Source organism: Schistocerca americana, chromosome 2, assembly GCF_021461395.2.
Source record: "Schistocerca americana isolate TAMUIC-IGC-003095 chromosome 2, iqSchAmer2.1, whole genome shotgun sequence".
NCBI lineage: Eukaryota > Metazoa > Arthropoda > Insecta > Orthoptera > Acrididae > Schistocerca > Schistocerca americana.
This window is the reverse complement of record NC_060120.1, coordinates 505736501-505751096: the sequence shown is the minus strand read 5'-3', so window position 1 is coordinate 505751096 and position 14596 is coordinate 505736501. Positions and strand designations below refer to the sequence as shown.

General features: G+C 44.1%; 1 protein-coding gene across 1 annotated transcript in view; it reads left to right on the top strand.

Annotated features, from left to right (window-relative positions):
* Positions 1 to 3645, top strand: part of LOC124594130 (bile salt-activated lipase-like) — a 59920-nt gene extending 56275 nt beyond the window's left edge. Inside the window, 1 exon segment of the mRNA XM_047132487.1 lies at positions 3483 to 3645. Coding sequence (XP_046988443.1) covers positions 3483 to 3645 — 163 coding nt within the window.
* Positions 3646 to 14596: the final 10951 nt, after the last annotated feature.

Below are 14596 nucleotides of genomic sequence, written 5' to 3'. Positions count from 1 at the left end.
TATCACATCCTTTGGGGGGATACGCGACCGTTATCAAATACAAGTGGAGCGGATTTATTCATCATGAAAAATATGATGCACATATCCGCTCCACTTTGTATTTGACAAGTTCTTTATTTCGATAAAATCGTACACATGACGCTGTTTTCCGGATGTAAGTCCTATCTTCAGGGGCATGATTGAGTACGAGAATATCGTACCAGTCATGTAAAATATCCTACAAATTTCTCAAGTAACATGCGACTTCCCGCGCCGGTGAGGCATAAGAAGGTTCTTTGAGTCAACCAGAACCACACCGAGTAAACGGGACCATATAAGTGCCCAGCCCACGGCATATCGTGGACGGCTAACCAGATCGCTCAAAACACTACTGCGCCAACCGCAGTGAGACGCCTGAGTACATTTATACGTCAGAGAGCGGCCGCTACCAGAACTAACGCCAAGGGCGCGAGGGACAACCGCAGTTGTGGAAGTGAGTCCGACCATTCTCTCTACTAACATCATCATACCTATTATAATATGCAGAGCCTTTGAAGATACGGCATAAGGCCAGGAAAACGGAGGTTATGATGAACTGAAGATCAAAATTAAAAAAAATATAAAAAATACGAAAAGTACGAAAATGAGGAGATAGGACCTGAATAAGTCAAAGGAAACAGAGATTGTTCTGAGAGTCTAAGGGAGCATTAGGCAACGAATGATTGAAACAAGAGAAAGGAACACGATGCAGTTGCTCAAGTATTTACCAGTCTTTGGTGTTTCTCCGGTCTTGTACAACTTTCCTGTGAGGTGAGTTTCGGCAAGGACGCTCTGTACATTTTACCTGGTCCTAAAAGCAATCACAATTGGTTGTAAGGCAGCTCGTAACTCATTGCATTTCATTGCGATGATTTCAAACTCCTGGCGGTGCACGCGGTCTGATCGTGATTTCTTTTCTTCAAACACTAATCCTTTGCCACTCTGCAGAACTATATAATAGATTGTATGAGCCCTGTTCGGTTCTACTCAGCCTTCATATTAATCTCGATATTGATGAGAAGCGTTCGAAACCCAAAGTGTTACCGATCCAAAACGTGAGTGCGCCATGTCCCAGATGAACTGTCGTACTGAATGCCTGATATGTGCCTTAAAGCCTGTCTGCCTACCTGTAATATTGAACTCCACAATGTTTCGAGTGGACACATTGACAATAATTTTATATTTTATGATTGTTGTATTACTAACAGATATACTTTAAAGACAAGTGTACTTACAAATACTGAACATACGCACACACACACACACACACACACACACACACACACACACACACGCGCGCGCGCGCGCGCGCGCGCGCGCGCGCGCGCGAGAGAGAGAGACAGCCAAAGCAGGGAATGTTGCCTCTACTCTTCAAACATCAAACAAAACGTCAAGGCCGCACCGAGGTGGATACAACGGTTGTTGTCGGATAGCCGCAGTTGCGCACCGTGGGGCCACCACTTGAATGGGCGACCGTCCTTGTGCGCCGCGTGCTGTTGATATTTTTCCCTTTGCCTTCACGGCACAGGGAACGAGAGGGGTGGTGGCGTAGATTTCCTGATCACCAGTGTCCTGTATTAAATTCCAAACCTCCCCACAGCGTGTCGTGAAATGAGGGCATGCGACACTGTTGTTGATCCGTACGACGGATGGAACCATTAAGATTGGCGGCCCCTTTGCTGCTCTTTGAGAGGAAAAGGCTTTGTGCTATGGCATGGTTTCGCCGTCTAGCTTCTCCCATCATCAGGAACACGACGGTGCACTACACATACACACCACTACTGTCATAAACGCTTAAAAGACGCACTTACATACACAGTTCTCACGGTTCGCGAACGAAATGTATCTGCAGGCGTGGAGAATAGGAAAAACGTTTTCCGTCAGGCGGCTGTACCTGCCCTTCTCGGTCCCACACTCATTCAGGCCAGACGACTTAACTTTTGCTTCACCAAACAATAAATAAACCTTACTGTAAACAAATGTATCTTATATTTTCCTCGTAACGAGCAAATTCTCAAGATACGAAGTAATATTCTGCAAGTCTTCTGACATTTGATGTATGGCTTGCGCGAGGCGGATATTTAATATGAACATAATTACTTGAAAATCTTCAGTAGAGAAGCAAATTTAACTGACCCACGCTCCTTTTAGAATCAGGAAATAATTCATTTAAACTTTGGTATAATTTCCGAAAAATTGCTGCCGTAAAACTTTTCCCATTTTCATGTAAAATTTGACACTGCATTGTTGCGCCCTTGAATCAGAAATTATTAAGATCATCACTAACTTGTTCTACACTTCACTCAAAATACAATATTTCGGAAACTGAGTCGGCCGGTGTGGCCGAGCGGTTCTAGGCCCTTCAGTCTGGGACCGCGCGACCGCTACTGTCGCAGGTTCGAGTCCTGCATCGGGCATGGATGTGTCGTTAGGTTAGTTAGGTTTAAGTAGTTTTAAGTTCTAGGGGACTGATGACCTCAGAAGTTAAGTCACATAGTGCTCAGAGCCATCTGAACCATTTTCGGGAACTGAACAAGGTTTCCTCATTCTGAAACAGTGCCCTTAGTCTGGAGGTTGTGACGGACACTGGTGATCCCAAATGCACGTCGCTAGGACGCTTCATTTCTATTCCTTTTAAGCTGCGTGGACAGAAGTCACCTGATAGGTGGTCCAGATCGAGAATGTGCTGTGTATGACGACCAACCGTGGGAGTTGGATGCAGCGTATGGTGCGAGTGTAGACACGGTATCTGAGCTATCTACTGCAGACAAATGTGTAGTGATCATAAACGCACGTCGCGAGTTACCTCACATGGGATGATAATCGACATAAGACGCATGGGCCATAGTATTTCGGAGGCAACACAAGAATTCGAATTTCGTAGGTCAACAGCATGTAGAACGGATTTTCAATACCGCAGACAATATTTCTACACTAAATTGTTACACTAGTATTTAGTGAATGGACATCACGTCACCTCCGCAGAGCCATACATGGTCTCCGATAGGTTGCCGCTGATTGGAAAGCGAAGTGTCAGGAATCCACTCCTAATTCGACTGTAGAGGGACATATGCAATGCAAAGGCACTACCAGCCACCAACCAACTCGTGTTCCTTTGCCCTCCCATTTGATTTGGCTACTCAAGCGTATTTCTCGAATAATCTCGAAGCCTAAATTCAAAGAGTAGCTACAGATAGGCCACCACAGAGGTTAACGTATCCATCAGAAAGACGGATAACCATCAAGCTTCTCGGCTCTCTTTGCAAGTGACACAACTGAGACTTGTAGGATTGAACCTAGAACATCGGTAAACAGTTTTCTGATCAAATAATGAACGTCACCACCTTTCTTGGCCAAATATCTACCCTTTCAGTTTGCGAAATCATTAATGTCACGCCATCTTGCTCTATTTGAATGAATACTGTTTATCTGTGTGTTGTAACTTTATGATTATCATTTTACAGGAATCACACACCAGATTCTGAAGATCCCATTTTGTCTGTGACATGGACTCCATTCAAGAAAGACAATCGGTGCTACTTGAACATCACAAAGGATGGACTGAGTGTCGAGAGGGACCTCTACAGGGAAAGGATGGATTTCTGGGACAAGCTCTACAGACAGTAAAATCATGACTGTGCTCAGGACAAGTTCCATGAATTGTGCTACTATGCATTGCAATGTTCTTCCGTAGACCCAAAAGTGACTTAACTGATTTATGTAGTGCGTTATGACATCCATTTGTGCATGTTGCAATCAATAAATTGAGTTCCTACTGAGAAAATCCCAAGACTGTAACTAAAAACTCAGTATACGACAAAAGAAAACAAGTATTTCAGATCATGTAATGAAGACATTGTGTGTGCTGAATGAAGTCCTTCAAATATTAGTAAACGTGTTGACTTTCATATCCTTTCCTTTTTGTTCTTCCTTAGCGTTTGTCTCGCGTGCTGGAGGGTTCCGCTGTTTTGGCTCGTTGTCGCTACTTCTTGCGATCTAGTGCTTGATCTGGGTGAAGGCCTGAGATCTTCAGGTCTTCATGCAGTGCGTCAAGCAATCGGTGCTTTAGTCGCCCTGCTGGTCGTTTCCCATTTACATTTAGATTGAAACTAGTCTTTGCCACAGTTGTCTCGTATGCTCTGCCATGCCCGGACCAACGTAGGCTTCTTTATCTCATTTTATCTACTATTGGTGCAACACCACATAGTCTGCGAACTTCATTATTCGTAACATGGTCATGCAATGTTAATCCTTATGTCCACCTAAACATTTTAGTCTCCATAACAGTAAGCCTTTGCTCTAATTTCTTTGTTGAAGGCCAGCATTCAGCCCCATACAGTGCAACTGAACTGATTACCGATCGGTTTACTTTTGATATGAGCCTGTTTGGAATTTTCTTGTCGCATAGTACTCCAAGAACGGAACGCCATTTGAGCCACGCGCTGCTAAGGCGTTTGGAGACTGCTGCACTGAGATTTACATCGCCAGCAATTTTCGAGCCCAGGTACTTAAAAGTCCTTGCTGCTGGGAGGCCAACACCGTTGATTGTGAGTCATTTAAATCTGTGGAAAGGTAATACGTTTTAACACAATAAGCGGTAGTCCTACGTCTGCAAGGCGGTCATTCCAGACTTGAAGTTGTAGATCATTCTTATCCTCAGTGACTAGTAGTGCATCATCAGCCTACAACAACGTCCAGGGAGACGTTTTCTACAGGTTTCTTGTGACTGTATCCATGACAGTGATAAATAGGAGCGGTATGAGAGCAGATTTCTGATGAGTTCCCACGGAAATAGCGAAGTCGTCAGATAGTCCAGCAGCTGACTGTATCCGGCTCTTCGTGTTCTATAACGCCAGCTAACGAGAACTGATGAGTCATCTGCGGTCCATGAGATTGTTTAACTGTTTTCTGTTCCCCTGTACACCCAACAAATCAGGCATGCATATAACTGCAGTCTGGAAATACACACATACAAGACAAAACAATATACGCAGGTGGATGGTATGTGAAACTCCACGACTCAGACTAGTATGATTTGACGTTGTGGCAACTCAAAGACGGAGAAAAAGAGGAAGACGGGTGGTCAGCGTTCCGTCGTCGACGTGGTTAGGGACGAAGTAAAAGCTGAGATTGAGGTAGGAAATCGGTCGTGACATTTTTAAAGGTGCCATCCCCGAATTGTCTTAAGCGGTATAGAGAAAGTGTTGGGTATCTAAATTATGATGGCCAGAGGGGGTTATCAATTTCTGTCCTTCCGAATTCAGTTGCAATTGTATTAGTATTCTGCTTAACTTTAATTTACCTTCTCACTAATTTTCTTCCCCCTGTTTTACTTGGGTGGCAAAATTTCATTGAAGTCACAAATTTAGACATTCAGGGATTTGATTTTTGAGGGGTATTACATCTCACATGTCAATTTATTTTGTTAAATGACTACGGGGCGAGGAATTAGTCGAGAAAACATGACTAACATTGAAGTTAAGAAGCATTTCAGGAGTTCGTAAATATTCTGTGTATATATAAAAATGTATGCACGTATGTTTCACATTTTCTAAATCACTGGCCCGATTTCAACAAAAATCAGTTGTCCCCTTAGAAACATTATACGTGGCTGTGCTTAAACTGACACACAATATTTTTAGCGCAACGCAATCTGACTTTTAATAATCCGTACAAAAGAATTGCCCTGACTGACAATGAACTATACCTTTCACAAATCACTTACCTCACAAAAATCTTCGTTTCTCAAACTACTGCAATACAGCCAGCTAAATAAAAGATTCAAACTACTGAAGGCACTAACTACTGATAGGCATAGTTAGCAAATGAAAGATTTTGACAGAGAACAAACAATGTATTTACCTTAATAGTGTTCAAAAGTCATAATATATATAGTTCATGACATCCATTCTTGTAAATGCACTGTTTCTGTTGGCCACACGTCCAGATCATCCGCTCTCAAAAATCCGCCATCTCACTTCCCCACATCCACCTCTAACTGCGCAACGCTACGCGCTGTTAACAGCCAACAGCCCAACATTACAATAAGCGAATATTACAAAATGCCACCAGCCACAGACTGCACACAGTACAGCCAGTGATTTCCATACATAGCGCTACGTGGCGTTACCAATACAAAAACCTAAACAGCCTACTTACACCATTACTGCCAGGAAAGAATTCCTGTGGGGATTACATCTACATAGCTATTAAAACGCTGTGGGTGACGAGGCAGATTAGTCATGATACCCGAATACCCAGACTTTATTCATACAGTATTTGAGAATGAGAGCAGTTAGTGCCTTACAAGAAACCTTACACACAACTTCAAACCCCTAAGAAACTGTCTCGCTGACAAACCTCACAATATGATGAAAGGAGAAAAGTTTATCGCTTACTACATTTTCGCTGTCCATGCACTAATTAGTTACTTCTTTATTACTAACTGTGTCCGCGGCACATGTTTCAGACAGTATTCATACCTATCACTGAATGTACTTGCAAAATTATATCACTGTACGAATGATACTTAGGAGACATGACATCATAAACACTAAGATTCGTGGGAAACTGACGGACCACGCATGACGTTTTAAGTTATTACGTCTTTGCTACTAACTCCGTTCCCAACACATTTTACAGACATCATACATATATATAATTCAATGTACCTGGAAATTATGTCATTGTACGACACATTGTTCAAGAAACATGACATCATAAAGATTGTGCCGTGTAAAAACTAAACAGCCAAGCGAATTTTGCTAGAGATACAGGAAAAATATTTGTTACATCTGTGACAAGTTCGTATTCTGGCAAAGATGAGGTTGAAAACTTCTCCTAGAACGCTGAATCGTTCGCAACCAAACTTGGGTCTGGGATCCCTGCCACTGGCTATCCCCCCGTCGGAGGTTCGAGTTCTCCTGCGAGCATGGGTGTGTGTGTTGTCCTTAGAGCAAGTTAAAGTTATATTAAGTAGCGTGTAAGCCTTGAGACCGATGACCTGAGCAGTTTGGTCCGTTAGGGACTTACCACAAAATTTACAAACTTGGTACACACATTAACTTCTACCCAGGCAGAAACACTAAAGGGTGAGGTTGAGAACTTGGAGAGAAAACATGGGACAGAGAAAATGGAATGGTAGGGGGAAGGCGGTGATTGACAAATATGGGGGGTATGGGGGTGGAAGAAGTCGATATAGAGAGGAGGGTGAGAGGGTAGAGAGTGAGGGGGAGGAATTGAGAGGGGGGAGGAGGAGGAGAGGGTCAAGAGTGGGAGAGGGAGGGGGGGGAGAAGATAGGAGAGAGAGGTAGGAGGACAGGTTCAGAAAGAGGAGGGAAGAGGAGGTCGAAGAAAGAGGAGAGGAGAAGAGGAACAGAGAGATGGGGGAAGAGGAGAAGGACAGCGATATGGGAGAAGAGGAGGAGAATGCCAGAGATAGAGATAGAGGAGAAAATGGACTAACAGGAGACAGGAATAAATACATACCCGTGTAATGCTCCGTACTTAACTGGTATACATTGGAACGAGTACATGGTTAAGGAGTGAAGGGCTGCGTTTATTCCACTGACACGTTTGAGTTGAACTTACTTTATTCACATTTCGTAAGAACAGTGGAATATACGTTGGAACTTCTCGTACATCATCTTCCTAGCAGCGAAGGTGTAACTGCATCATATGAAGTCAGTTATACGTTTCTGGGAGTGGCAGTTGGTATTAATAATTGTATTTTGGTGTATTGTATGTTAACTGGGGGCCTAGAAACGACGGACAGGCTTCGTCCCTGCCGCAGCCGTAGTGGCCCACAACCCCACGACGTCTACCTCAGTCCACTTCACCCTTCCGCCGCCCCACAGCGAACCACTCTTTCAGGGTTATTGTGCGGTTCGGCTCCCGGTGGACCCTCCCAGGGAACGCCTCACACCAGACGACTGTAACATCTACGTTTACTTGGTAGAGTAATGGTGGCATACGCGTACATTGAGAACTTGTTTGGGCAGCAATCGCCGACATAGTGTAGCTCAGGCGGAACAGGGGGAACCAGCCCGCATTCACCGAGGCAGATGGAAAACCGCCTAAAAACCATCCACTGACTGGTCAGCACATCGGACCTTCACAGAAGTCCGCCGGGTGGATTCGTGCCGGGGACCAGGCGCTCCTTCCCAATCCGGAAAGCCGTGCGTTAGACCGCACGGCTAACCGGTCGGGCAGGTATTAATAATTAGTAAGATCACTAGTCTAAAGCGAAGAGACTGTAATATTCAACGTCTCAGTCAGTAATAAGGAGCGAGCCCTTCTCACAATTTGAATCTTACACTGATAAGTAACCTTAGCCTAGAACTACAGAGCCCACTCTGTGTATTTAAGAATGGCTAACATGCTTGTAACTTATACTACACGAAACACTGCCCTTTTATACCTTGTGTACGCGATGCTACCGCCATCTGTATATGTGCATATCGTATGTCATAACTTTTTTCACCTCATTGTAAACCAACATTTGGACATACCCGCAGGATGACCTCATCCAGCACAATGTTCTGCTTACAGATGTGTTAAATTGCACCTGCTTACACGGATACTGACTCGAGTCTTCAAACATGAAAGCAATAGATTAAATAACTCATCGTTCACCAAATGAAGTACTATAAACAATTCACATCAACAACTGACCAGTACAAACCGAACTAAAGTGACTATCACAGTAGCGACTATAAAAACTGTTCCAGAGCATGGAGAAATAACGTGATCAATGCTCAGGTAGACGATCAATACTAGCGACGTCGTGTAGCAATAAGCGATACACAGCGTTATCTATGACGCTCGTGGTTGGCGAGAATTTCACACTTAACCACAGTTATACCGCTGTGTGAGGAGGGCAAAGATTTATTCAGAACATTAATTTTTGTGCACAGAACTTCATTAGCAATCCTTCCGTTCACAACAAGACTATGTTGCTATGAAGCAGGGAGGAATAGGGAAACACAGCTGAGCCGTGATAAAAATTGCTGTTTTGAAGAGCGCGCCGCAGCGCGTTGTGAAGGAGTCGCCATACGTTTCTGGCGGTGGCGCCGCTGTGGCAATCGCAGCTTTGGTGTCTCCCTCTTACCTGTTCACATGCATTTAAGGGGCGCTAAGAGCTCACCGGCTGGTCTCTCGTCCGAATTTGTGGCGCAGTGAAAGAACTCAACGAGTGGTCGCCCGGTCGGGAGCTTAGATCCTGCATCTGAGTCTGCGCGTTAGGCGCCCGTCTGCTCGAGTTGCTCAGGCAACGGTCATTGGTGGTTGGATCGATCGGTTGGTCGGTCGCGCCTTGAGCGTCGGCGCATGTGAGGTCGCCACGTGAGTCCAGTGGCCCACGCTGTATAGCGAGGGGTAGTGGCTTCGCGGCCGACACGAGAGCAACAGGAGTCAACCTACCACATCGCTCTAGCCGGTGCGACGCCGTGAGATGGGACATCGGCACGCCTTCCTGCTCCCGTTAAAGCGGTTGGCAGCGGACGGTTCGGGAGAGCGTTTTGGGGGTGCTGCACCAGGTCTTCGCCAGAAATCGCAGTTTATTAGAAGTTAAGTGATTGGTGATATGTTGTTTCATTTACTTGTTATAATCTTGTTACTTGGTGAGGTCACCAGCCTCTTTGTTTTTGGGTCGTCCCACCATTCTTCTCCGTTTGCCCACCTGTGGCCCGGTTTTCCCTTGTGGAGTAGGGACGGGTTAGAGCAAACTGAGGTTCGGGTTGTTTGGTGATCTCCCTATGAATCTGCCGTACGTTAATAGCTGCCTTAGTCATGTTTGTAGGATTCGGTGTGTTAACGAATTTCTTGCTTGAAGTGTAGCGGCCTAATTCCCGAAATATGTTTTTATCTTGCCTGTCATCTTGGGAGGCGGTATATGTGTACTGTAGAGCATGTTTGGCCAACCTTGTATAATTTTATGTAAGATTGCATTTCATGGGCTTTTATTTAAATGGCCATTTTAGTATATAAAGTTTGCACCCTTCCATTGTAAGACTTTTGTTAGAAGTTAAAATCAAGTTGCACCGTCGGTGGCAAGTTAATCTTTTAATTTTAGTGTTTTGTACCATTTCCATCCCTCCAACGGGGTGGATAGTTTGTGTGCTTGTGTGGATTGTTAAAACTTTTACCTTAAGGTAATCTGATGTGTTGCAGATTTGCACCTGTGTAGTCTTTCAGAGGTTGTTGTGTGGGGTCGCGACTACGGCCGTGTCAAAAGGGAGTGGCAAGGTTCTCAGCCCGAAAGCTCATACACTCAAAAATTTGTTTCTTTCTGTCTCTGAATAAATTGTAACTTGATAATTAGAGGGTGCTTTCTGCTTATAATTTTAAATATGTTTCTTTAAAAAAAGCTTTTAGGAATAAAATTCCCATTTGTTAAAAGCAATTTCATTTTGATTTCATCAGTTACTCCCTGGCAACTACTTCCACGCTCACATAGTGTGATTAAATGTGTTAATGTTCTTGATAAATCGCTAGTAAATAAAGTAAAATCTTAAGAAAAAGTTTTGAAAGTAAATTCACGGTTCAACAGCAAACTTAATTAACAGTTACATAAGTAACTGCCCAATGTAACTGTCCGATGTGGAAACCTCCTCAGCATGACATCTTCAAATAGAGCCTTACAGACATGATGCCTGAACCTTAGCGAGAATAAACCACGAAATAAAGGACCGACTCGTATTCCAGTTCAACGATGTATTAAGGACAGTAGCAACCTACACTGGTGAAAACCAAAGTAAAAGACAAGAAGTCTAAAACAACATCCACGAATCAATTTCGCTTCTCACTCCGTTTATCAGCGAAGTCACTGCAAGACCTCATTATCCAGTTTGTTCTACAACCGCAGGAATCCAATAGCCTATGCGACGTCCGAATGGGGAGGACCTGCTGGTTCAACGAAGCCGCCTCTGGAACTCTTATCACAGAACTGTCGGAGTCCTGCAGGAATTGCACTCCCTGTGACACCACCCTGGCCGAACGCGCCTCCCCTACCCGGAGCGCTCACGTGCCGACACTGAACCGTGCCGCGTGAGAGCGTCACAGAAACGGCGCCGCAGACCATAGACGATGCAATTAAGATTGCCGGAAGAATATTTGGCATTCTGACACAGCAAAAGCTAAGACTCCGTTGCTAATATAGACTGTAGCCTTCTCCACAATATAAAAACAACCACAGGCACAAAACGCACTCTTCTCCGTTTTAAGGACTAGAATAGAGAGAAAATAAGCAATAAAAGCTTTACGAATGAGAAAGATCAAAGATAAAAAGCAAAAATTTTAAAGGATGTGACGAAATCATCCTAATCCATTACTTGACACACCCAGGCCAGTGGAATTACGAAGTGACATCTTACACAATCTAGTGTACTCCTTTCCTCGCTCTTTGTCACTTGTGAACAACTACTTTTTAGAAACAATCGGTCGACCGATCTACTTTAGTAGAGGAAAACAGAAAACAGATTTAATACACTTAGACCCCTAATTTATTTGTGACATTCTCCCACAAGATGCAGGTCATTCGTTAGAGAGAAAAATACCGCCCTATTATGTATTTACGGGACTGAATTTCTTGCCTTATACAGCAGATGCTAAAGCTACTAAGAAAATTTTTCATTGAAAAAAGTATTGAAAATGCACATTATAATTAAATCACAAAGTTAAGACTAAGTACACTACTGGTCATTAAAATTACTACACCAAGAAGAAATGCAGATGATAAACGGGTATTCACTGGACAAATATATTACACTAGGCTGACATGTGATTACATTTTCACGCAATTTCGGTGCATAGATCCTGAGACATCAGTACCCAGAACAACCACCTCTGGCCGTAATAACGGCCTTGATACGCCTGGGCATTGAGTCAAACAGAGCTTGGATGGCATGTACAGGTACACCTGTCCATGCAGCTTCAACACGATACCACAGTTCATCAAGAGTAGTGACTGGCGTATTGTGAGGACCCAGTTTCTCGGCAACCATTGACCAGACGTTTTCAATTGGTGAGAGATCTGGAGAATGTGCCGGCCAGGGCAGCAGTCGAACACTTTCTGTATCCAGAAAGGCCCGTACAGGACCTGCAACATGCGGCCGTGCATTATCCTGCTGAAATGTAGGGTTTAGCAGGGATCGAATGAAGGGTAGAGCCACAGGTCGTAACACATCAGAAATGTAACGTCCACTGTTGGAGGTGCCGTCAATGCGAAGAAGCGGTGACCAGCACGTGTAACCAATGTCACCCCATGCCATCACGCCTGGTAATGGGCCAGTATGGCGATGACGAATACACGCTTCCAACGTGCGTTCAGCGCGATGTCGCCAAACACGGATGCGACCATCATAATGCTCTAAACAGAATCCGGATTCATCCGAAGAACTGTGACGTTTTACCATTCCTGCACCCAGGTTCGTCGTTGAGTACACCATCGGAGGCGCTCCTGTCTGTGATGTAGGGTCAAGGATAACCGCCGCCATGGTCTCCCAGCTGATAGTCCACGCTACTGAAAACGTCGTCGAACTGTTCGTGCAGATTGTTGTTGCCTTGCCTACGTACCCATCTGCTGACTCAGGGATCGAGACGTGGCTGCACTATCCGTTACAGCCATGCGGATAAGATGCCTGTCATCTCGACTGCTAGTGATATGAGACCGTTGGGATCCAGCACGGCATTCCGTATTACCCTCCTGATCCACCGTATCCATATTCTGCTAAACGTCGATGGATCTCGACCAACGCGAGCAGAAAGGTCGCGATACGATAAGTGCAATCGGGATAGGTTACAATCCGACCTTTATCAAAGTCGGAAACGTGATGGTACGCATTGCTCCTCCTTACACGAGGCATCAGCACGACGTTTCACCAGGCAACGCCGGTCAACTGCTGTTTGTGTGTGAGAAATCGATTGGAAACTTTCCTCATGTCAGCACGTTGTAGGTGTCGCCACCGGCGCCAACCTTGTGTGAATACCCTGAAAAACTGATCATTAGCATATCACAGCATCTTTTAACTGTCGGTTAAATTTCGCGTCTGTAGCACGTTATCTTCCTGGTGTAGCAATTTTTATGGCCAATAGTGTGTTACATTTATGAGAATGTGGCCTATCTTTTATGGTAATTCATGAACTTAATTTTGAGGCTAATGAAAGAAGTGATGTTCCATTGTTCATAGAGTCTCCAAGCTTCAATAAATTCTAAGCAATTTTTCATATACTCAGAAATATAATAACTTCCAGTTACGTACCACTGAAACTGTAAGTATAATCAGTGCGTAAGAACTACACAACAACTACTTTCTTATTCTGTAATGGGCGACCGATGGCACGTGTAGGGTGTAAACATACCACATACACAAAATTTATAGTATTTATTGCAGATAAGATGAAACATTTTACTATGTAACAAAAAGGTCGCTGGTGTGCCATTTCCCCGCTCGGGACTCATGAAGGTAATGATGATAGTGGTGTTCAAGGACGATGTTCAAGCTGCAGTGCGTTGAATGTTGTTTTAGTGATGCTGTTGAGAATGTTGTCCCTTTACATTAACGCACAACTGGCATCTGCATGCTAGTAATTGTGTAACTCGATTACAACTTGTATTTCACGAATAATGGCGGCAACTTTAGCCAAATGGGCAACCAGCTCTTCTGGAGTGTCTATCGATGTCACCAGATACTTCATTCCTCCACAGAAAAATAAATCCATAGGCTGTCAGCAGCATTTCTAAAATAATGTTCATCACATGGCAGTTTGAACACTGTCTTTGAAAACCACAAGCGTTGAAACTTTCGTGGACGCCTAATGTGGAACCAGCGTGTCAGGGACAATTCTTTCAAGTACAGTAGGTGTTTCATTTATCGACTTTTAACATTCTAAACGTAGTTTTTTGAAAATGGTTCAAATGGCTCTGCGCACTACGGGACTTAACTACTGCGGTCATCAGTCCCCTGGAACTTAGAACTCCTTAAACCTAACTAACCTAAGGACATCACACACACCCATGCCCGAGGCAGGATTCGAACCTGCAACCGTAGCGGTCGCGCCGTTCCAGACTGTAGCGCCTAGAACCGCTCGGCCACCCCGGCCGGCAGTTTTTTACACCCTTTATACTATATAGTACATGTAATCACGTCATTTCACGGTAACTGTGCTATCAGTATTGAGAGCTGTAGTAGTGACTATTTCAGTAGTCCGTATCAGATGACCTACGGGCAAGAAGATATTAAAAAGCGGTCGAGACAAACAAATATTTTTCAGTCAGCTATGGTTTTCCTTTAATGTCCTCAGTGATGTGTCGTCACTGCCTGCGAGAAATGTTTCATTTTTAAAACGTGGTTCCTTTACATTATTGGGATACCTATGACAGGTAGGCTAAAATATTGCAAATGTTCGCAAACAAAGTTGTAAGACACAATGAGTACTTTTCTGTACAGGGTATATATTAATGAAACCAACTGATTGCAGGGGTGGATTCCTGATAAATAGAGTAAAGAAGGTCCTGTGAACATGCGTCTGGAAAAACTTCATTGCCACGGTAGATGGACCTGACGAACGAAAGTTCCTC